The sequence below is a fragment of the Pseudorasbora parva genome, chromosome 9 (assembly GCF_024679245.1).
Source record: "Pseudorasbora parva isolate DD20220531a chromosome 9, ASM2467924v1, whole genome shotgun sequence".
In the NCBI taxonomy this organism is placed as follows: domain Eukaryota; kingdom Metazoa; phylum Chordata; class Actinopteri; order Cypriniformes; family Gobionidae; genus Pseudorasbora; species Pseudorasbora parva.
Genome location: NC_090180.1, coordinates 1,410,205 through 1,432,732, shown reverse-complemented (window position 1 = coordinate 1,432,732; position 22,528 = coordinate 1,410,205). Strand labels below are relative to the sequence as shown.

Genomic DNA, 22,528 nt, shown 5'->3' with positions numbered 1-22,528 from the left:
CACTTTTATGATGATAGATGCACTTTTATGATGGATAGATGCACTTTTATGATGGATAGATGCACTTTTATGATGATAGATGCACTTTTATGATGGATAGATGCACTTTTATGATGATAGATGCACTTTTATGATGATAGATGAACTTTTATGATGAGAGATGCACTTTTATGATGGATAGATGCACTTTTATGATGGATAGATGCACTTTTATGATGGATAGATGCACTTTTATGATGGATAGATGCACTTTTATGATGATAGATGCACTTTTATGATGGATAGATGCACTTTTATGATGGATAGATGCACTTTTATGATGGATAGATGCACTTTTATGATGGATAGATGCACTTATTATGATGGATAGATGCACTATTATGATGATAGATGCACTTATTATGATGGATAGATGCACTATTATGATGATAGATGCACTTTTATGATGATAGATGCACTTTTATGATGACTAGATGCACTTTTATGATGATAGATGCACTTTTATGATGATAGATGAACTTTTATGATGATAGATGCACTTTTATGATGGATAGATGCATTTTTATGATGATAGATGCACTTTTATGATGGATAGATGCACTTTTATGATGGATAGATGCACTTTTATGATGGATAGATGCACTTTTATGATGGATAGATGCACTATTATGATGATAGATGCACTTATTATGATGGATAGATGCACTATTATGATGATAGATGCACTTTTATGATGACTAGATGCACTTTTATGATGGATAGATGCACTTTTATGATGATAGATGCACTTTTATGATGGATAGATGCACTTTTATGATGATAGATACACTTTTATGATGGATAGATGCACTATTATGATGATAGATGCACTTTTATGATGACCAGATGCACTTTTATGATGATAGATGCACTTTTATGATGGATTGATGCACTTTTATGATGACTAGATGCACTTTTATGATGATGGATGCACTTTTATGATGGATAGATGCACTTTTATGATGATAGATGCACTTTTATGATGGATAGATGCACTTTTATGATGATGGATGCACTTTTATGATGGATAGATGCACTTTTATGATGATGGATGCACTTTTATGATGGATGGATGCACTTTTATGATGGATAGATGCACTTTTATGATGGATGGATGCACTTTTATGATGGATAGATGCACTTTTATGATGGATAGATGCACTTTTATGATGGATGGATGCACTTTTATGATGATGGATAGATGCACTTTTATGATGGATGGATGCACTTTTATGATGGATAGATGCACTTTTATGATGATAGATGCACTTTTATGATGGATAGATGCACTTTTATGATGAGAGATGCACTTTTATGATGACTAGATGCACTTTTATGATGGATAGATGCACTTTTATGATGATAGATGCACTTTTATGATGGATAGATGCACTTTTATGATGATAGATGCACTTTTATGATGGATAGATGCACTTTTATGATGGATAGATGCACTTTTATGATGGATAGATGCACTTTTATGATGATAGATGCACTTTTATGATGATAGATGCACTTTTATGATGGATAGATGCACTTTTATGATGATGGATGCACTTTTATGATGATGGATGCACTTTTATGATGATGGATGCACTTTTATGATGATAGATGCACTTTTATGATGGATAGATGCACTTTTATGATGGATGGATGCACTTTTATGATTATTAGATGCACTTTTATGATGGATAGATGCACTTTTATGATGGGTAAAAAAAATTTGTATCGTTATTTTGCTTTTTCAGAAATTGTTCACTATTTCCCCAGGGAGTGCACGAATTGACAGTGGGAGCGCCATTGCAGCTATCGAACGCTTGTCGGACATATAGCAACAGTAACTAAGGGGGCGGGTCTTTGCGAAGGGTGAATTGGTACAGACGACTGATGTTTCAAATATTCATATTCTTGTGTAATCGGCGCCATTCTCAACAACAACAAAAACCCGTCTCTTGCGTGATACCCAGACATTTTGAATATTCCGATCTAATATGATTTCTGACCTGTGCGGTGTCCAGAATAATAATCCTCCGCTGTGTGTTAATAGGCCAGAGGAGAACTGAGTCGGGTTTCTCTAAGGTTTATTTTTCTCCGTCATGCCCTGATGGAGTTTCGGTTCCTTTGGTCGCCTTTGGCTTGGCTTGCTCAGTTGGGGACACTCACATTATGATCAGAGTTATTCAACTAAATATACAAATAAAATGAATTAATTAGGTCTTATTTAATTCTATAAACTATAATACTGATCTGCCAACATTGTCTCTCTATGATAAATTAAAATAAGCTGATAACATCACTGTTTACTCCAGAACGACTGTACAGCCAAATCTAATTCTGCTGCAGTATTGTCCTGTTTAACACTGAAGCTGCTCTGACACAATCAGCGCTGGAGAAGAGCGATATCAATAAAGATGATTGATTGATTGATTGATTGATTGATTGATTGATTGATTGATTGATTGATTGATTGATTGATTGATATGACCTACACACAGCAACGGTTGAGTTAAAAATCTTCATTTGTGTTCTCCTGAAGAAACACACACACCTACATGTTAGATGGACTGAGGGTCAGCAGATCAACATCAGGCTCATTATTGGGGGGAACTATCCCTTTAAAACCCATCACATGAAAATTATGTCATTAATTACTCTCCCTCATGTGGTTGGACACCCGTCAGACCTTCGTTCATCTTCAGAACACAAATGAAGATATTTTAGTGTAAAGCTGAGAAAGGCTTCAGATAGGCCTCCATTGGCATTCAGTCCATTCCCACTCACAAGACCCATAAAGGCCCTAAACACATCGACACACAGCCCATCTCACTACAGCGGCTGGACAATCATTTTACAATGCGACGGAAAAAATGTGTGCCTAAAATTTTTTGAAATAGTGACTTTATCTGCCGAGTTATTGTCTTCCGTGTCGGTCTCGCTTCTCCTCTTCTGGGTCATGAACGGCGGATCGGCGTCTTATTCTCACGCATACATCAAGGTCATCGTAATAACTTGGCGGATAAAGTCGTTATTTAGATTTTTGTGCGCATAATAACTATTTTTGTCGCATTGTAAAATGATTGTCCAGCCGCTGTAGTGAGATGGGCTGTGTGTCGATGTGTTTAGGGCCTTTATGGGTCTTGTGAGTGGGAATGGACTGAATGCCAATGGAGGCCTATCTGAAGCCTTTCTCAGCTTTACACTAAAATATCTTCATTTGTGTTCTGAAGATGAACGAAGGTCTGACGGGTGTCTAACCACATGACGGAGAGTAATTAATGAAATAATTTTCATTTATGGGTGAACTATTCCTTTAATTCTTGCCTTGTCAGTGCTTTCTCTGTTGTATGAGGTAGAGCCATGCCCGAGGTGTTTACTGTGCCCACTTAAAGTGTCCTGATAATGCATTTTATAGCCTGATCACCGAGCGAAAGCGTGCTGGAAATGGTTGACCCCTCTGGCCTCCGAAGCTCTTCGCTCTATTATCAGAGCTCTAGGTCCCTGTTTGCACCGTGCCCAGCGTGAGTCTGATCTAAGCAGGCAGAATACACCACCCCCAAATCTTCACAAGTCACTGAACTCTGCAAACTAATCACTTCTGACACCAGAATAAGAGGCTGGGTGGCTGCCTGTAGGAGGACTCACTAATGGCAGCGCGCGTACGCGCGCGCGCACACACACACACACACACACATACGGGGTTAAATCAGAAACCAGGTTCAGATCTCTGGAACAGCTTCAACAGAGCAAGTGGAGGTACATTCAGGCATGTTGTGGAGGAGCACCGGAAATCAATGCACACCTGAAGGTAAGGGTCATGCATATGGATAATATATATATATATATATATATATATATATATATATATATATATATATATATATATATATATATATATATATAAGGATAAATAATTTGCTACAAGATGTGATTTGAAGATTCTTTTACCTGAGCTTGACAGGTCAGCCAGACTGAGAAATTACGGGGGGAAAGTTGCAGACTCTTAAAAAGCTCATTTTAAAGCATTGCATACTGTAATAGTGTTCAACTACTAGAAGAATGACATATTTTATGTTGGTTCCTCAGTCATGCAAAGGATTTAAGATTAAGATTACCTGTCTTTAAATATATGATATTTTTCAGAATAAGATTATTCAATCCTACCAGTTTGTAAAAGGCTTTCTTCATGTTTAATTGATGGATTAGTTATTGATTACAGATATAAACAATAAGTTAATATTGCACCTCATTCTGTCAACATGATGATTGTTGACAGGGTTCACAAAATGAATGAAAATGTCCTGGAAAATCTTGTTGTCCTGGAAAAGGCAGAGTTTGGTGATATAAACTCGCACAGTGTTAAGGAAAGTAATGCATTACAATATTACAATATCACAAAAGTAATGTGTTATGTTACATTTGGGTTACTTTTTCATTGCTTTTTCTCACCTGGGCTTGGCTTGTTTTTTTGTTTTATAACAAAAAATAATAATAAATGTAAAGATGTAAAGACCTCTGCACACCAAAATTGAAATAATAAGTCTCAAGCTGAGGTAAAAATAATAATTTATGCATGTACAGTAGAGGGCGCAGCTCAAACAAACCTTTCAGCTGTGCTGCCGTTCTGGATAATGGAAGAATAGGACACAAGAGACAAGTTTGACCAAACTTTTGGTCAAAAAAAAAAAAAAAAAACATTAAAAAAAATTGCAATATTGTCCTGTTTAACACTGTGAAGCTGCTTTGCAGCAATCGTCATTGTAAAAGCGCGATATAAAAAAAGCTAATTGATTGATTGATTGATTGATTGATTGATTGATTGATTGATTGATTGATTGATTGATTGATTGATTGATTGATTGATTGATTGATTGATTGATTGATTGATTGATTGACCAATAATAATAAAAAATCTAAAGTAATTTTTGCTTATGGTTTAACTGAATCATCGAAGGTTAGCTGCAAGACATTGGTCAATAAAGGTTGATTAAATGCATAAAAAAAAAGTATTTGACAATTATTGGAGGTTTGCATTCTGATTTTGCATTTGACTGATTTTTTAAATTTTGATGAGTATTGAATCTTTATTGTGTGAGTGAAATGAATAAATTCTCACATTTAGTCTAGAACTACAATAATAGTTCACACACAACACCTCTGCACATGGGAACAGGAGAGCTGTCAGTAAAATAAATGTGAAAAAATAACTCAGATATTTTGCTGTAAATTTTAAAAGTAATGCGATACTTTTCTAGTTACTTGAAAAAGTAATCCGATTACGTAACTCACGTTACTTGTAATGCGTTACCCCTAACACAGAACTCGCAATTATAAAAATCAGAATTTCAAACCCAATCTCACAGCAATTAGTTTTTTGCTAAATCGTACGTATTTGACAATTTACCCAATTCATATTTATTCGTACGAATGACCTCCCCCTAATTCCGCCCCTAAACCCATCCCTGGGTTTAGACAAATCGTACAAATTAATGCGAATTGATTGTGAGATAGCGTTGGAATTTCATGATATAAACTCGACTTTTTCTTACAATTGCTGCAAGTTTATATCGCAATTATGTAAACTCGCAATTGCTAGAAAGTCAGAATCGCAAGATAAAAACGTTACAATTACCTTTTTTATTTCTTATTCGGTGGCCAAAAAACAAGCTTTCATAATCAATAATGTATGATTCTGAGCTGATATTAAAACCGTTTTATAGCTGTCATGGCAATAACCTGTACGCCTTTTATAGACTCAAGCCCTATTCTGACGGTAATAGTTTCTCGTGGGGTCGTCAGGTATTTCATCATTAACAGCGGCTAGTCTGTGATTTTATTGCCGTATGAATCCAGAATGTCCGTGTTTTGCTCCCACCACCCGCGTAAAAATCCCCTGCCGAAATACCGACTGTTTTCTGACAAACACAAGGCCGTCTGGAGATTTAATTGCCGTCCGAATCAACATCTCTGAGTTTTCAAGAAGCGATCGCTTCAGAATTAACTGTTTATATCCTTTTTGACCCCTGTAGAGCACCGTATCGTAATTTGCAATTTGGATGCATTTTAAAGATATAGGGCCCTATCTTGCGCAGCGCAATTGACTTTGTACACCGACGCATGTGTCATTCCTATTTTGCCCCCGCGCAAAGCGCGCTTTTCCCTCCACAGAAGCACGTCGCTAAACTAGTGAATGAACTTGCGCTCCCTGGGCGGTTCAGCGCAAAAATGGGCGGTGATATTACCAGCAGCCATATCACCCAGTAGCCCAAGACTGGTTTCCCACTGAAGCTAAGGGCTGGGCCTGGTCAGTACCTGGATGGGAGACCAACTGGGAAAACCAGGTAGCTGCTGGTAGAGGTGTTAGTGAGGCCAGCAGGGGGCGCTCACCCTGTGGTCTGTGTGGGTCCTAACGCCCCAGTATAGTGATGGGGACACTATACTGACAAAGAGCACCGTCTTTAGACGTTAAACCGAGGTCCTGACTCTCTGTGGTCGTTAAAAATCCCAGGATGTCCTTCGGGAAAAGAGTAGGGGTGTAACCCCGGCATCCTGGCCAAATGTGCCCATTGGCTTCTGTCCTTCATGGCCTCCTAATCATCCCCCTCTCCTGATTGGCTTCATCACTCGGTCTCCTCTCCACCAATCAGCTGGTGTGTGGTGAGCGTTCTGGCGCAATATGGCTGCCGTCGCATCATCCAGGTGGTGCTGCACATTGGTGGTGGTTGAGGAGATTCCCCCTTCAATGTAAAGCGCTTTGAGTGCCTTGAAAAGCACTATATAAATCGAACAAATTAAAAAACAAATTAAAAAAGGAGGCGTGTTCCGGTGCAAACAATCCCTGGTGCTATTTTGCTGTTTCATTAAACAATCGCGCCACTGACCAGAAAAAACCTAGTCTAAAGTCAGCGGCGCGTTGCCCGTTGTTCATTCTGCTATTTTAAGGGCGCATGCTTGACCATAATGTATAGCGTGCACAACGCGCATACACTTTGCTCATGAAATCTACACAGATGCAACAGTTATTTTTGCAAATCATAAATTGTTACACTAAAAAATATATATTAACACATTGTGGTGTGCCACGAAGATGTGAAAAAATAGGCATAAATCTAGCTTAAAAATTATTCAGGCTTATTGTAGTAATTAAGGATCAGACCTGTTTGCCCAATAGTGGCAAGACATATCTGTATATAAGGACATCTGACAGATTGGTTTGTCCGTCAAGAAACAGGAAATAAAATCGACTGAAAAAATAAAAAAACTGTTTAACCGACGCTATTTCGGGTGGGTTTCTCCCGTCCCCATACAACACAACTCCTCTGTCTTTCACTCCCTTACGAAAGGAAAATATATTTACCAATATGTTAGTTGAAATATATTTTACAATATTGTAAATATATGGAATAATATATTGATGGTATTATAAAATATATTATATATTCATGTAATATATTGCAAAATATACAAATGATTGCCGCTTTCAATATATTGCAATATATTGAAAGATATAAATATTAATTCCCATGTATGTTAATATATTTCCTAATGTATTGCATGAAATTTTCCAATATACTGCAATATATTTTTGTTTCGTAAGGGCTGCTCTTACAAGAACATCAGTCACGTCGGCTGTGAACCGCTCATGGCGTGCGCCTGGTAAATACGCCATAATAATAGCGACCCATAAGGGAACTTGCGCAGCTGCTTTTAAAGGGAATGTTGGATGACGCTCTGATTGGTTTATTCACGTTACGCCCAAACCACACCTATGAATAATGAAGCTACTTCAGACCAACCCATTTTAGATCAAGAGCCATTTATCCCGCCGGGAAAATAGCAACAGCGCCGAGACCCGCCCACAAAGTTACTTGCGCTTCGCGCTTTGACACTTGCGTTTCAGATCGTTAAAATAGGGCCCATAGCCTGCACTTTTATTACGGAAATGCTGGAAAGTATTTACAAGAATAATCTTTCATCATCGCTCAAAAGAGAAAGAGAATAAAAACACGTAAACATTTGAAATGAGGCGGCAGTAATAAACGTTATATAGGTTAAATTTGCAGCATTGTATTAACTTATTCCCGTTCATTTTTAAAAGGACATTTAATTTATTAATTTAAAATTATTTAATTTTTTTAATAATTAGTAATTTCCTATTATTAAATTAAATATAATTGTATTCTTATTATTCCAAGTGTATGACATTTTTACAGCAGACGATCATTGGACTGAGCATGTGATTCCCAGATGCGGATGATCACTAAACTCGCTCCTCCACCGGGAATAAATCACCATCTGAACGCACAAGTTTATCACTGAGGTAACTCAAAAAAAGGTTTGTTTTAACGGACATGGACAGTATAGTGTGCATACACTTGCATACGCTCTCAGACTAAATATAAAATATCTTAAACTGTGTGTGAAGATGAACGGAGGTCTTACGGGTGTGGAGCGACATTAGGGAGAGGAGTTAATGACAGACATTTCAGTTTTGGCTGAACTAACCCTTTAATGGAGCTCTTAGTACAAAAGCAGGCTTTTCTGAGTTCCTCAGCCATGTTGGAAATCATGCTCTTGGGCAACATCCACCATCTTGTACTGAGCAAGCCCGAGCTTTTGTCCTTTTATCAAGATGTCAACATTCGGTGTGAAGACCACAGAAGTGCCCTTTAGGGCTGGAAACCTAATAATAAGCATGTGCCAGAGGCCTTTTATGGGATGCATTATTTGAAACTATTTTGTGTTTTTGGCCTCAATACGTTCCAGGCTGAACCCAATCCTTGAGCGAGTTCGGTCCAAATGAATATTTCTATTTTAGGCTTACAGTTGTCAGCTGGAAGGACTGAATGCTGGAAGCTAAACTTAAAAAAATGACATGACCTTGTTATAACATATATAAAAAAAAACATTTTGGTTCATGTTCTGAAAGGCGGAAGCAAACATTCACACATTCAGCCACAATCTCTGAGCTCATCTTTAAGCTTTCGTGTGAATATCAATTCTGTCATGTTTAGACTACCTAACATCTTGAGCTATTGTGTTACCAAGACTGTAGCAATAATCTAAATAAAAATCTGAGGGCTAGAGATGCCTTAGATGATGTTAAAGGGATAGTCCAGAACAACATGAGGTTGAGTAAACCTTCGTTTCACATTGACTTTCATTGTATGGACAAAAAATACAGTGGATGTCAATGTGAACCGAAAACTTTTAGCAAAGTATAAAAATATCCAACATGTCCTCCAACCAATACACCTATATGGGTCATTTGTCACGTCCTTGAAATATGACCCATAGGAGCGTTTACTAAAGTTGTGTTAAAGTTAATGACTGACTCATGAAGAACTAACACATTTATAAATGATCACTAAATCAGCAGCTAATGAACATTAGACATGATTAATAGATTAAGTAATATATGAATTGCTATTAATTAAATATGACATCATGTGTTAATTTCCTAATAACATATTACATTAACTAATAATGTAAATTAACGTGTTAATTACCATAACGGGTCAAAGCCATGCATTTCAGCTTCCAGTCGTCTGCTTTAATTAATCATCAGCTGATGAATTATAAAGGTGTCATTATGTTCTGACTTTACTTGTTGAGGAATAATCGTTAATAAATGGGTTAGTTCTTCATGAGTCGTTAATTACTCATGATTATCTGTGCATTAGTTAAGCATGAATTAATGCATATTAGGTAACTACAAAGTTAAATTATTCTAAAATGAATATCAAACAAAAACCATAACAAGTAATCCAGTGTAATTACAAATGTTATCTAACAAGAAAGCCTGATCTTATTGGCTAGCTAGAAGATAGTTTTGTGACATCATGGCATGCCCAAAGTAGTTGTGTTTTATTATTAAAGCAGCTTTAATTATTATTAGCAGATCCTGACCCCGAGCACATGCTCTACACTTCACAATGATAACCTCCAAAAACACTCACATAACACACACTTTTAAATACCAACATTAAACATTAAAAAGGTCTCTCCGTTTACTCATCTTGTTAAAAACGCATAAAATAGCACTTTATTTAAACATTTACTCTCCGAATTCGGCCCCTTTGCAAAGCATGATGGGAAGTGAAAGTCCAGTTTGATTGGGTTACTGGATTGAAACATGTTATTTAAAAATAAAAACATTAAGTTATGTCAAAGAGTAACGCTTTTATGTCAATATAACAAGAAGCAGCTGGAACCAGAGACCTGATATAATGGTGTTAAATCAAGAAGTGTTACTTAAATAAAGTGAACAGCATCATGACATCATTTTTTTTATTTTGAGTGTGTGTTGGCTGTTATATATTTAAGAAATAAAGGTACTTTGACTAACTTTAAATATGGATAATCATATCAAATTTGAAAAAGTTTTATTTATAAAAGCACACTGATTTTGATTCATAAATGTTCCATTTCTTACTCATTACTTTCCAGTACACTGATCTATATATAATGTGACGGTGGGTGGGACAGGAAGCTTCATTTCAGGGTTCAGCACAAATTCATCTGACTGTATCTTTACGTGATTTCTAAAAGGAGTACTTCCCTGTTTCGAGAAATCTGCCTCTCAAGAAGTACAGGAATATCCAAATCTCAAATATTACCTCACACTTGGTTTGAAATCAAGCAGCGGTGAAAAAAATTGAAAGAAATTGAAAAGGTTTGCTGTGTAAATGAGCTGATTGTTGAGGTCCATGTATGGCTGAGCGTCCTCCTGTTTTCATAGCACAGTTCTGATACATTTCATTAGACTGACTCATGAGCTACGGTTGGGACTGGTTAGGAACGGCCTGGGCTATATTTGGATTCAGAGGGAGCCTGCTTTATTTTTCATCAGAAGGACTGCACATAAACTTAACACCCTTATGAGAGAGAGAGAGAGAGAGAGAGAGAGAGAGAGAGAGAGAGAGAGAGAGAGAGAGAGAGAGAGACTTCCTCACCAGCTGCCCTAACTATGAACTTTGTCAGAAGCACATTCTATTCTAAATTCTAAATACTTTGCCCTGACTTCATAAAATTAAACAATAAAACACAACTTACATGTCTTAGGTGAAAAAAGAGATTGTGTCCTACTAGCAGCAAGATACATTAATGCCACTCACAAAAAGAGAGAGGAGTCGACCAATCAGTGACACACACACACACACACACACACACACACACACACACACACACACACACACACACACACACACACACACACACACACACACATATGTTGTGTTTCCATGTTGGACTTTCCATATAGGTGTAATGGATTTTATACTGACAAACCGTATTTTCTAACCCCTTCTACACTGCCCCTGCCCCTAAACCTACCTATCACACACACACACACACACACACACACACACACACACACACACACACACACACACACACACACACACACACACTGCCCCTAAACCTACCCATCACAGGATTTTTACTTTCATTTTTACTTTCTCATAAAAACTCCTCCTGTGTGATTTATAAGATGTTTTTATCACGTGGACCTAACATGTCCCCACAAGGACAAGGATTTCGGATATCGCCATCTTTGTGGGGACATTTTTTCCCCATAACGTAGGGATTATACCCCCCATTTTTTAAAACAAAAGTCACCTGGTTGTCTTAAAATTTTGAGTTCATTAAAATTAAAATTTTGAGTTAATTCAATGAACATTTTTTGAGATTCGACAACCTTTATTAAAATATGATTAAAAGATTTTGTGAGCATATTGGGTAATTGTGTGTGTTTTATTTTATGATGACACAGTGAAACATGACAAATAGTGCTATTTTCATGATTTATCACATTATGTAGTTCAGATACAATAATATTTTGAGTTTCTATTTATTAAACAAGTTTCCAGAGAGACGTGGAAGAAAACGGAAGACAACCATCAAAATGGATAGAAGAATAACCAGAATGGCAAAGGCTCAGCCAATGATCACCTCCAGGATGATCAAAGACAGTCTGGAGTTACCTGTAAGTACTGTGACAGTTAGAAGACGTCTGTGTGAAGCTAATCTATTTTCAAGAATCCCCCGCAAAGTCCCTCTGTTAAAAAAAAGGCATGTGCAGAAGAGGTTACAATTTGCCAAAGAACACATCAACTGGCCTAAAGAGAAATGGAGGAACATTTTGTGGACTGATGAGAGTAAAATTGTTCTTTTTGGGTCCAAGGGCCACAGGCAGTTTGTGAGACGACCCCCAAACTCTGAATTCAAGCCACAGTACACAGTGAAGACAGTGAAGCATGGAGGTGCAAGCATCATGATATGGGCATGTTTCTCCTACTATGGTGTTGGGCCTATTTATCGCATACCAGGGATCATGGATCAGTTTGCATATGTTAAAATACTTGAAGAGGTCATGTTGCCCTATGCTGAAGAGGACATGCCCTTGAAACGGTTGTTTCAACAAGACAATGACCCAAAACACACTAGTAAACGGGCAAAGTCTTGGTTCCAAACCAACAAAATTAATGTTATGGAGTGGCCAGCCCAATCTCCAGACCTTAATCCAATTGAGAACTTGTGGGTTGATATCAAAAATGCTGTTTCTGAAGCAAAACCAAGAAATGTGAATGAATTGTGGAATGTTGTTAAAGAATCATGGAGTGGAATAACAGCTGAGAGGTGCCACAAGTTGGTTGACTCCATGCCACACAGATGTCAAGCAGTTTTAAAAAACTGTGGTCATACAACTAAATATTAGTTTAGTGATTCACAGGATTGCTAAATCCCAGAAGAAAAAAAATGTTTGTACAAAATAGTTTTGAGTTTGTACAGTCAAAGGTAGACACTGCTATTTTTTTGAACACACCCCTTTCAACTAATTGCCCAATTGCACAGCCTTAAGAGCGTGCATATCATGAATGCTGGGTCTCGTTTGTTTTCTGAGAATCTACTGAACCTACTGGTAACTTGTTTGCCACGTAGCAATAAAAAATATACTAAAAACCTTGATTATTCTGGTTAGTCACATTGTACTGCTATTATTTTGAACAAGACTGTATATTTCGGACCCAACCGCGGGAAACGATGACGAAATCACATGATTTTTGGCAGGTCCATCAAGGGTTGCGTGCTGAACGTGCTGAACTCATAGCTTGAAATGCAAATGAAGTCAGGGCTCTGAGAACATCTTGCGTTACTTTCGTCCCGGTTCTCCCCTATGTATGTATGTATATGTATGTTAATGCTTTGGCAATACATTTTAACAATTGTTATGCCAATAAAGCACATTTGAATTGAAACTGAAAAATTGAGGGAGAGAGAGAGAGAGAGAGAGAGAGAGAGAGAGAGAGAGAGAGAGAGAGAGAGAGAGAGAGAGAGAGAGAGAGATCATTTCTGAGTCTGCCTTAAAGTTGGGTGTGAATAACCACAGCCTAAACCGCAAGCTTGAGATATCATGAGTCTATAGGTTTTACTTCATCAAATGAAGGTTAAACATGTTCAATCCAAGCAAGACTTCTCTGGGTTTCAACACAAAAACGTCAACAAAGCAGCCAGGACAGTCCAAACTGTGAAAGAGGAACAATAGGAGAAGTTCAGCTCTCGAACGGGCCCAAAATAAACGCTCAGTTCTGCTTTTCTCTGATAGAGTGAAGTCTTTGTGCTGCTTTAGCCAGAGAGGATAGTGTTAGATTAACTGATGTATGGTTTGTTAGGATAGGACAATATTTGAAAATCTGGAATCTGAGGGTGCAAAAACATCTAAATATTGAGAAAATCTCCTTTAAAGTTGTCCAAATGAAGTCCATAGCAATGCATATTACTACTAATAATACATTTATGATATGACAATTGACTAAATAGCTTCATTAAGCATGATCTTAATATCCTAATAATTTTTGGCATAAAAGAAAAATGAAGAAAATGTTGACTCTTATAATGTATTGTTGGCTATGGCCACAGATTATGTGGGACGGGACGGAAACAAGAAACAAGATCTCACCCCATTGGCAGATCATTTTGCCTGTTTTAAACAAAAACTCTCTTCATTTAGATTTTATTTTCAACAAAACAAGAAAAAATATCTTATGTCGTTTTACTGATCTAGTAAATGCATCTTGATTTAAGAATTGTTAGATATTTAGACTGGAAACGAGACAGAATGACTGAGTAAGAAGAGCATTTTTGCGGTGTGTGTAAACAATCCCCCCTCCTTTCGTCCTGTGACATCACGGGGAAGTTGAGTTTATAAAGTAGCCACGAGAATGGTGTGTGTGTGTGTGTGTGTGTGTGTGTGTGTGTGTGTGTCTCAGTCACACAGAGACTCTTTCTTAAAGCGCGCGGCCTAGAGAAGCAGACTCCTCCTCTCACACACACTCAGCTCCAGGTACAGCCGTGGATATGTGCGGTGTGTGTGTGTGTGTGTGTCTTCCGCTAAAAGGAGACGTCTGGACTGAGCCCTGATCACAGCCGGTAAGGTTTAATGCTTTTGGGCTGAGAAATGATGGATTACTGTCCTTATGAGCATCTGTTTGTCACATGTCATGCGAACAGCTAACTCAATTCAGGCATTTTAAGTTCCTCCGGTGTCGTGACTGGCATTGTGTAAGCTTGTGAGAAATATGCATTCTCTGTGTTTCTGGCTAATACTCTTTTAAACAACTTTTTCCAGATTAGTCCTGCATGGCACGGTGCTCATTGTGTTTACCCGGGACTGTACTCTCTACAACTGCAAACAAATGCTCTTCTTCCTCAGTCATTCTGTCTTGTTTCCTGTCTAAATATCTAAACATTCTTAAATCAAGATGCATTTACTAGATCAGTAAAACGACATAAAATATTTGTTCTTGTTTGCTTAAAAATACAATCTAAATTAAGAGAGTTTTTGCTTAAAACAGGCAAAATGATCTGCCAATGGGGTGAGAAATTTTCTGTTTCCGTCCCAAACAGAAATCAGATTATTTTTCTCACCCCATTGGCAGATCATTTTACCTGATTTAAGCAAAAACTCTCTTAATTTAGATTGTTTTTCCCAGAAAATAAGGAAAATATGTCATTTTACTGATCTAGTAAATGCATCTTGAGTTAAGAATTTTAAATATTTGGACTGGAAACAAGACAAAATAACCAATAAGAAGAGCATTTTTTGCAGTGTACTTTAAAGTCTGTTTGGCATCTCCAAAGTAGGAAGGCAGGAGATATAAATCACTCATGAATATAAACTGGGCGGGTGGAGGCTTATCCGCGCTCTTTAAAAGTCCTCTGCTTTTGTAAATATCTCCTTAACAGGTCTTGCAGAAAGAGACAGACGCTTTAACTTTAGCTGATTTCTCACACTGCAAAAAATGCTTTTCTTACTCAGTATTTTTGTCTTGTTTCTAGTCAAAATATCAAAAACTTCTTACATTAAGAAACATTTACTAGACAAGTACAAATTATTGTCTTGTTTTGGGAAAAATTACTCCAAATGAAGAGAGTTTTTGCTTAAAATAAGATAAATAATCTGCCAATGGGGTGAGAAAAATAATCTTGTGTTCTTGTTGAATTAAGATTGTTTTCCTCATCCCATTGGCAGATTTTAAAGGGTTAGTTCAGCCAAAAATGAAACGTCTGTCATTATCTCCTCTCCCTAATGTCGCTCCACACCCGTCAGACCTCCGTTCATCTTCACACACAGTTTAAGATATTTTATATTGAGTCCGAGAGCGTATGCAAGTGTATGCACACTATACTGTCCATGTCCAGAAAGGGAATAAAAACATCACAAACTGTGTGTGAAGATGAACGGAGGTCTTGCGGGTGTGGAGCGACATTAGGGAGAGGAGTTAATGACAGAAGTTTCATTTTTGGCTGAACTAACCCTTTAAGCAAAAACTCTCTTCATTTTGAGTTATTTTTTCCCAAAGAAAGACAATTACTTTTGCTTGTCTAGCAAATACTTTTTGTTTTAAGAATTTTTAGATGTTTGGACTAGAAACAAGACAAGAATACTGAGTAAGAAGAGCATTTTTTGCAGTGCAGCCATGTTCGCCCTCGTTTTCTCAAACACATTTCGTGCCCTGAGGGCCTGTGCTGTATTTAGACAGTGTCCTCTCTTGGGTCAGATTAATCCTGTACTTGTCTGTGTTAAATTTGGTGGTGTCTCAGAAAAAAAGTACACCTTTGCTATCTAGGTGAATCTAACCTGTCAACCAAGAGGAATTTGGCTTGATTTGGCATGTCTTTGCATGTAAAGTGATGTTGTCAGTGAAGTTGGGAGCTCCATCCTGGCTTTGTGTGAAACTGAGAGAGTCTTCCTGTTTTACATTCCTCTGCGGATCGGAGAATTAACACTCAAAGTGATTGTTCATCTTCAGACGGGTCGTGCTGAGGAGCGAAATCTTTGATGGCGTTCAAATATCTTTGAGATGATTTTTTAATTGTCTGTATTTGAGAAGGGAGTTTCCTCATTGGTGTTTTTCACATCTCAAGCAGATTTCCTGTTGTGAAACTGTCTGCAGGAAGCAGGGCAAACATATTGCACACATGAGTCGCTCAAACAAGATGCTATGGCTTCATTTGTGCAACACTACATTTAGAAACAAGTTTTTTGGTTAACACTTTATTTTACAGTGTCCTTGTTTACATATATTACATGTACTTACTATAGTAATAACAGTAAATGATGCAAAATTACATGCCGCTAACCCGCAAACAAACCCTAACTTGTAAGTACATATACTTAATATTACAGTTAATAATACTAATAACTACAGGACAGTTAATATTACTCTGTATTTAAATATATAATTACACACTGCAAAAAACGCTTTTCTTACTTAGTACTTACATTAGGAAACATTTACTAGACAAGCTAAAGTTATTGTCTTGTTTTGGAGAAAATAATTAACTTAAAATAAGATAAATAATCTGCCAATGGGGTAAGGTAAAGAATACTAATTCAAATTAAGATTATTAATTAAAGATTACCTATTAACTACCCCATTGGCAGATTATTTATCTTATTTTAAGCAAAAACTCTTAATTTTCCCCCAAAACAAGACAATAACTTTTGCTTGTCTAGTAAAAGCTTCTTAATGTAAGACTTTTTTTGATATTTGGAAAAGAAACAAGACAAAAATACTAAGTAAGAAAAGTATTTTTTGCAGTGACTGTAACAATGCCACCTTAAAGTAAAGTGTAACCAATGTAAATCTCACTTTTAAAGGTGTACTAAGTCATTTTTAATGAAGGCAAGACTGCAGGCAAATTTATTGTTTTTAATGCATTGGTCATTTTTTGTGCTATTTTGCCTTCATAACATACAAAAGGATTAAAGGATAGTTCACTGGAGAATGAACATCTCCTGATAGTCTCCTCGCCTACATTTTGTCCAAAATGTTGAAAAGAAATTACGTTTTTTGAGGAAAACATTCCAGGATTTTTCTCCTCATAATGGACTTCAATGGGAACCAACGGCTGAAGGTCCAAATCAATGAGGAAGAGCTTCAGAGACTCTGATGATCCCAGAGCTCAGAGCTGGACCGTCCCTCAGCTCATCTACTCGAGTCCTGTACTGAAGTTCACTGTTTGAGTCTCTGTGCTTTACTGGAGTATTATTTTTTCTGTAATCTTCTGACTTTAACTTCACTCCATCTGAAAGACAAATATCGTCCTCTTTACTCCACTACATTTCTATCAAGGTCCTTGAAGTGGAAAGTCGTTTCTGTCGCAGCTTTGAAAGTCAGTGATGATTTTTTTCTTCTTTAAAAGGTGTTTGGGTTTTTGCAGAAAGCCTTTCAGGAATCACTCTTGTAGAGTCTCGTGAAGTTCAATGATTTCACAGCATTTATTAAACACTGATTTATAGTTTAGAGCAAAATGGAAGAAGACGGATGTCCAAATGCTCATTTAGTGGAGGATTCACATAAACAAAGTTGATTCTGTCTTCAGTGAAGGTGAACAGTGTGAGAATATCAGATGTGTATCAGTGTATTGGATCCGTGCATTCGGCCTTAAAGTGACAGCAGCTTTGTAACTTTTCTACAAGTATTTAAATGAGTTTAAGTTAGTCGTCTGCTAGTGTGTCAGATGGAGCGTCACTGACTGGCTTAAACCATGATGGCATAATGTGCATTTATACAACTATAATACAATAATGTGTTGACAAAAAAAAATAAAAAATTTTTTTACTTTTGATACTTAAGTACTTTTAAAAACACATAAAAAAGTATAAATGTTTATTAGTGTAGTGAATGTGTGATGGTTAGTCTGGATCAGACTCTATTCCTCTGGGATCATCAGAGTCTCTGAAGCTCTTCCTCATTGATTTGGACCTTCAGCCGTTGGTTCCCATTGAAGTCCATTATGAGGAGAAAAATCCTGGAATGTTTTCCTCAAAAAACTGAAGAAAGAAAGACACGAAGATCTGGGATGAGACAGGGTGAGGAAACCATGAGGGGAAGTATGGCTATATCTAGTTAAAATGTTTGACCATGTAGTGTCTTAACTTATAAATAATTTCTGTAGTTTAAAGAAATGAACAGCAGGGCTCTTTTGAAAATCTCCTTTATTCAGCTTTCCTTTAGTTTCGAGTCTGTAGTCACATGATTTCAACGAAGGATTTGTTACATCATATTTATCAAACCTTTCAAAACATTTCAATATTCTCACGGTTTACAGAAGGGGATTGAGCTGAACAAGCGTCTGATGGCTCTAACTGATGGTCACTGTATAATATCGGTTCATTTTTAATGAATTTTCATACTTATCTATGTATAAATAGAGAATATTTAATCGCTCCTAAATGACCTATTGCCAAGTCTAGCCTATAATTACATCACACCTTGACATGACATGCAAATAATCATTATAATAATCATTACTATCAATTATTATTATACATTTACGCACCGATAGTACAATCCACCGATAGCTTGGTGTCCAAACCTTGAGACTTAAGCTTACCTGTAATGCATTGATTAATCTTAAAAGTACAAATGTCCTTCATTATTGTTGTTCTGTTCATAACATTATGCTGCCGTCGTGTCCGTTAACTGTCATGCGGTTATTGGGTTTCCTGCCATCATGGTTTGGGGAATGACGTCCGTGTTCAGTTCTTCGGTCTGTTGAAATAATGGCTTATTTCTCATTGTTTTGGTAATATATTTATTATTCATGTATATGTTTCTTTGTTTTCAATGTAATATTGTGATATATTTTTACAATTTAAAATAATTGGTTTTCAATTGATTATACTTTAAATGCTGATTTATTTCTGTGATTCATTAGGAGTGTTGGACACAGTTCTGCTCACTAATATATTTTCATAACCTGTGATACTTTTTATAATACTTTGATAAATAAAAAGTAAAAGAAATAATAATAATAAAAAAAGCAAATGTTTTAAAAATGTTGTAACAACAATATACACTACTGATAAAAATTGATAGTAAAAGAGATTTATATTATTTGAAAATATGTTTTTATTTAGAATAAATGCAGTTCTTTTGAACCTTTTATTCCTCAAATACATTAGTCAGCAGAGCTGTGTCCAACACTCCTAATGAATCCTCATCTGAGAATGATTTCTGAAGGATCATGATCACTGAAGACTGGAGGAACCATCCTGAACATTCAGCTCTGAGCACAGAAATACATCAGCATTTAAAGGAGAATACATTCAAAAACAAATAATTTTAATTGTAATAATATATCACACTATTAAAAAAACTAAAATCTGTATTTTTGATCAAATAAATGCAGGCTTGATGAGCAGAAGAAACTTCTTTATATATAAATGGTTGTTTTTATTAATTTAGTTAAGTAACGCGCACACACACACACACACACACACACACACACTCACACACATATATATAATTAATTATTTTTTTTCTATGAAAAGATTTCCCACAAAATCTGTCTTGTGCATTTTCTGGTAATCAAATGAAGACATAGATAAAATGCAGCATTTTCCAGTATTGAGGGGGACATGACCCCACCTGTTCCTACGCCAATGTTATCAGGTAGGAACATTTTGCACCGGTTACCAACATAATTTGGTCAATGCCCTTAAAAGTACGAGTCGAGCACCCAACCCTAAGCATTGCCCACTCATAGGCTCATACAGATTGGTTGTTAGACCTGGTTTGACTTGTCGCTGTGCACTCTTGAGAGATATGCAACCATTGGAGGATCCACAGCTGACTTAACTTCTGCTCTTTCTTTCTGTTTCTCTCTCTCCAGAAATGCCCCCATTCCATCACATCTGTGAGAGTCAATGCAGAAGAGACTAAAATAGAGCTGGAGTCTCCAGAGGGACTCGAGCTGAGAGCAATCCATCCAGTATAAACACAACCCACGATCTCCTCGCAGACAAGATACAAATCGACAAAAGTCACAGAGAAACTTCTCATAAGCAGCGCTTTGGTGTTAGACCTCAAAGGCAAGGCGTTTTAGGAGATGAACGGTGAGGTTTGGGATTAAAGCAATAGCAAGGTTTGTGTGATTGTCCATCCGTCATTTATTACGATTGGCTTAATATTTCCTCAGGATGGGACTATGGCACATTTAACAGGCTGACGTTAGAACTGGATCAAATGGACAGTTTCTTGATCTCTAGATAGAAATCCCATGCTAATTACTGGTTTAATCGGATCTACAGTGGCTTTACATCTCGGATCACATTGGATTTGATCTCTACAGGGATTTGAAGGACTCTCGCTGAACCATGAAAGAGGCAATCCTGCAGTTTTTCAATCATATGTGGAGCCTGGCTTCAGCCAAGCATGACCAGAGCATCTACAACACGGTTTGCCTGGTTGTGCTTCTAACTTTGCCGCTGGTTGTGCTCTTTACTTCTCTTCTGATTTGCTGTCATTGTTGCTGCTGTCGAAATGCCGATAGATGCCGGTGCTGTCGCGGCAAAGGCGAGACCTCGGTGACAAACGAGAAATATGAAAAGAAGAAGAAGAAGAAGAAAAACGGCGGCCAGAACAGTGAAGACTTGTGGATCTCGGTCAAAGCAGATCCCTTGAGTAGTGACAGACTTGCACTCACTACGGTGTAAAAAAAATCCACGTTAAACAATACAAATTTATATTTATTTATGTTTCTGGTACATGTCAAGGTACAAAAGCACTGGTTCCTAAAGATGTGCCTGAATGTAAAAAAGAGAAGAGTTTTTGTATATAAGTGAATTTTGGGAGTGAATGAATATGTTTTATGATGTGTGTGCGGTCCTGAAAGGCTTTCCCGAGGGTGACCAAACAGACATTTTGGTTATAGATAGTATTTAGTAATATAACAATTTTCTATCTTTACAGAGGGGGCATACTTTAAATGTATAAGGCATCTTTCTTTGAGTATCGTTTGAGCATCTCATTGCCGGGCCAAGTGCACTGCAAAAAATACTTTTCTTCCTCAGTATTTTTGTCTTGTTTCTAGTCCAAACATCTAAAAGTTCTTAAAATAAGAAGTATTTACTAGACGAGTTAAAGTAATTGTCTTGTTTTGGGGAAAAATAACTCAAAATGAAGAGGTTTTTTTTGCTTAAAATAAGATAAATATTCTGCCAATGGGGTGAGAAAAATAATTCTAATTTAAACAGAAAACAAGATTATTATTCTCACCCCATTGGCAGATTATTTATCTTATTTTAAAGCTGCAGTCCGTAACTTTTTGCACTCTAGTGGTTAATAAACAGAGCTGCATGCGTCATGCGGAAGAACACTGCGGCCGGATCTACTTCTCTCTGTTTATGTCTATGGCGGATCACGCAGGGACTGTGTTCCTCCACAGCGGTACCGACCAGTCTGGCCTGAAATAGTCCCAACATAAACACTTATTACACGGCTCTGTGAAATACTTGATTCTGATTGGTCAATCGCTCATTCCAGCGGTATGTTATTCCCAGATAACACACACCGCTCATCCGGGTACTGCGAGTTATCTTGACCGGTTTTATTTCTGTGCTTAACGCTGGCGCCATCTTGTGGCTCAAACAGCCGTGGGCTACAATGGAAGACTTCAAGGCGGGTTTCCTTTATAATTATAGTTTTTAATATAGATATTTTTCTTACACAAACGCATCGATTGGAATCAGAAGGCTCTATTAACCCATCGGAGTCGTGTGGAGCACGTTATTTGACGGACAGCTGCATTTAATGGACTTCAAACACAACTACAGCTACTGCTGGGATTAACGTTAGCCTGGACTTTTTAAATATAACTCTGATTGTATTTGTCTGACAGAAGAATGTCATAAACACCTATAATGACCTGAGGGTGAGTAAATCAGAGGCTTGGTTTCATTTTTGGGTGAACTAACCCTTTCAGCATCATCTTCAACATTTAGCAGCAATAGATAAAGGCTTAAAGCAGTCTGGAACTGTTTTTCTTCGCGGAAGCTTTGCGTAAGAGCTAATAAAATATTTAATCTCAAGACAATATTTTGTGTCTAATAGTTATGTATTTGAGACGAGTAGCCGTGTAATAAGCGGGATAATGTCCACCCAGCCGGTTGTTATCGCAGAATAAACCCCTTCAGAGTGAC

The 22,528-nt window shown here is 37.1% G+C and overlaps 1 protein-coding gene across 1 annotated transcript; it reads left to right on the top strand.

The window, feature by feature from the left end:
• The first annotated feature begins 14,291 nt into the window (after positions 1 to 14,291).
• LOC137089415 (uncharacterized protein KIAA0040 homolog) lies at positions 14,292 to 22,528 on the top strand. The gene is made up of 2 exons (XM_067452988.1): positions 14,292 to 14,466; positions 20,221 to 22,528. Exon 2 carries the CDS (start codon positions 20,705 to 20,707, stop codon positions 21,041 to 21,043), a length of 339 nt encoding a protein of 112 aa, XP_067309089.1. The 5' UTR covers positions 14,292 to 14,466; positions 20,221 to 20,704; the 3' UTR covers positions 21,044 to 22,528.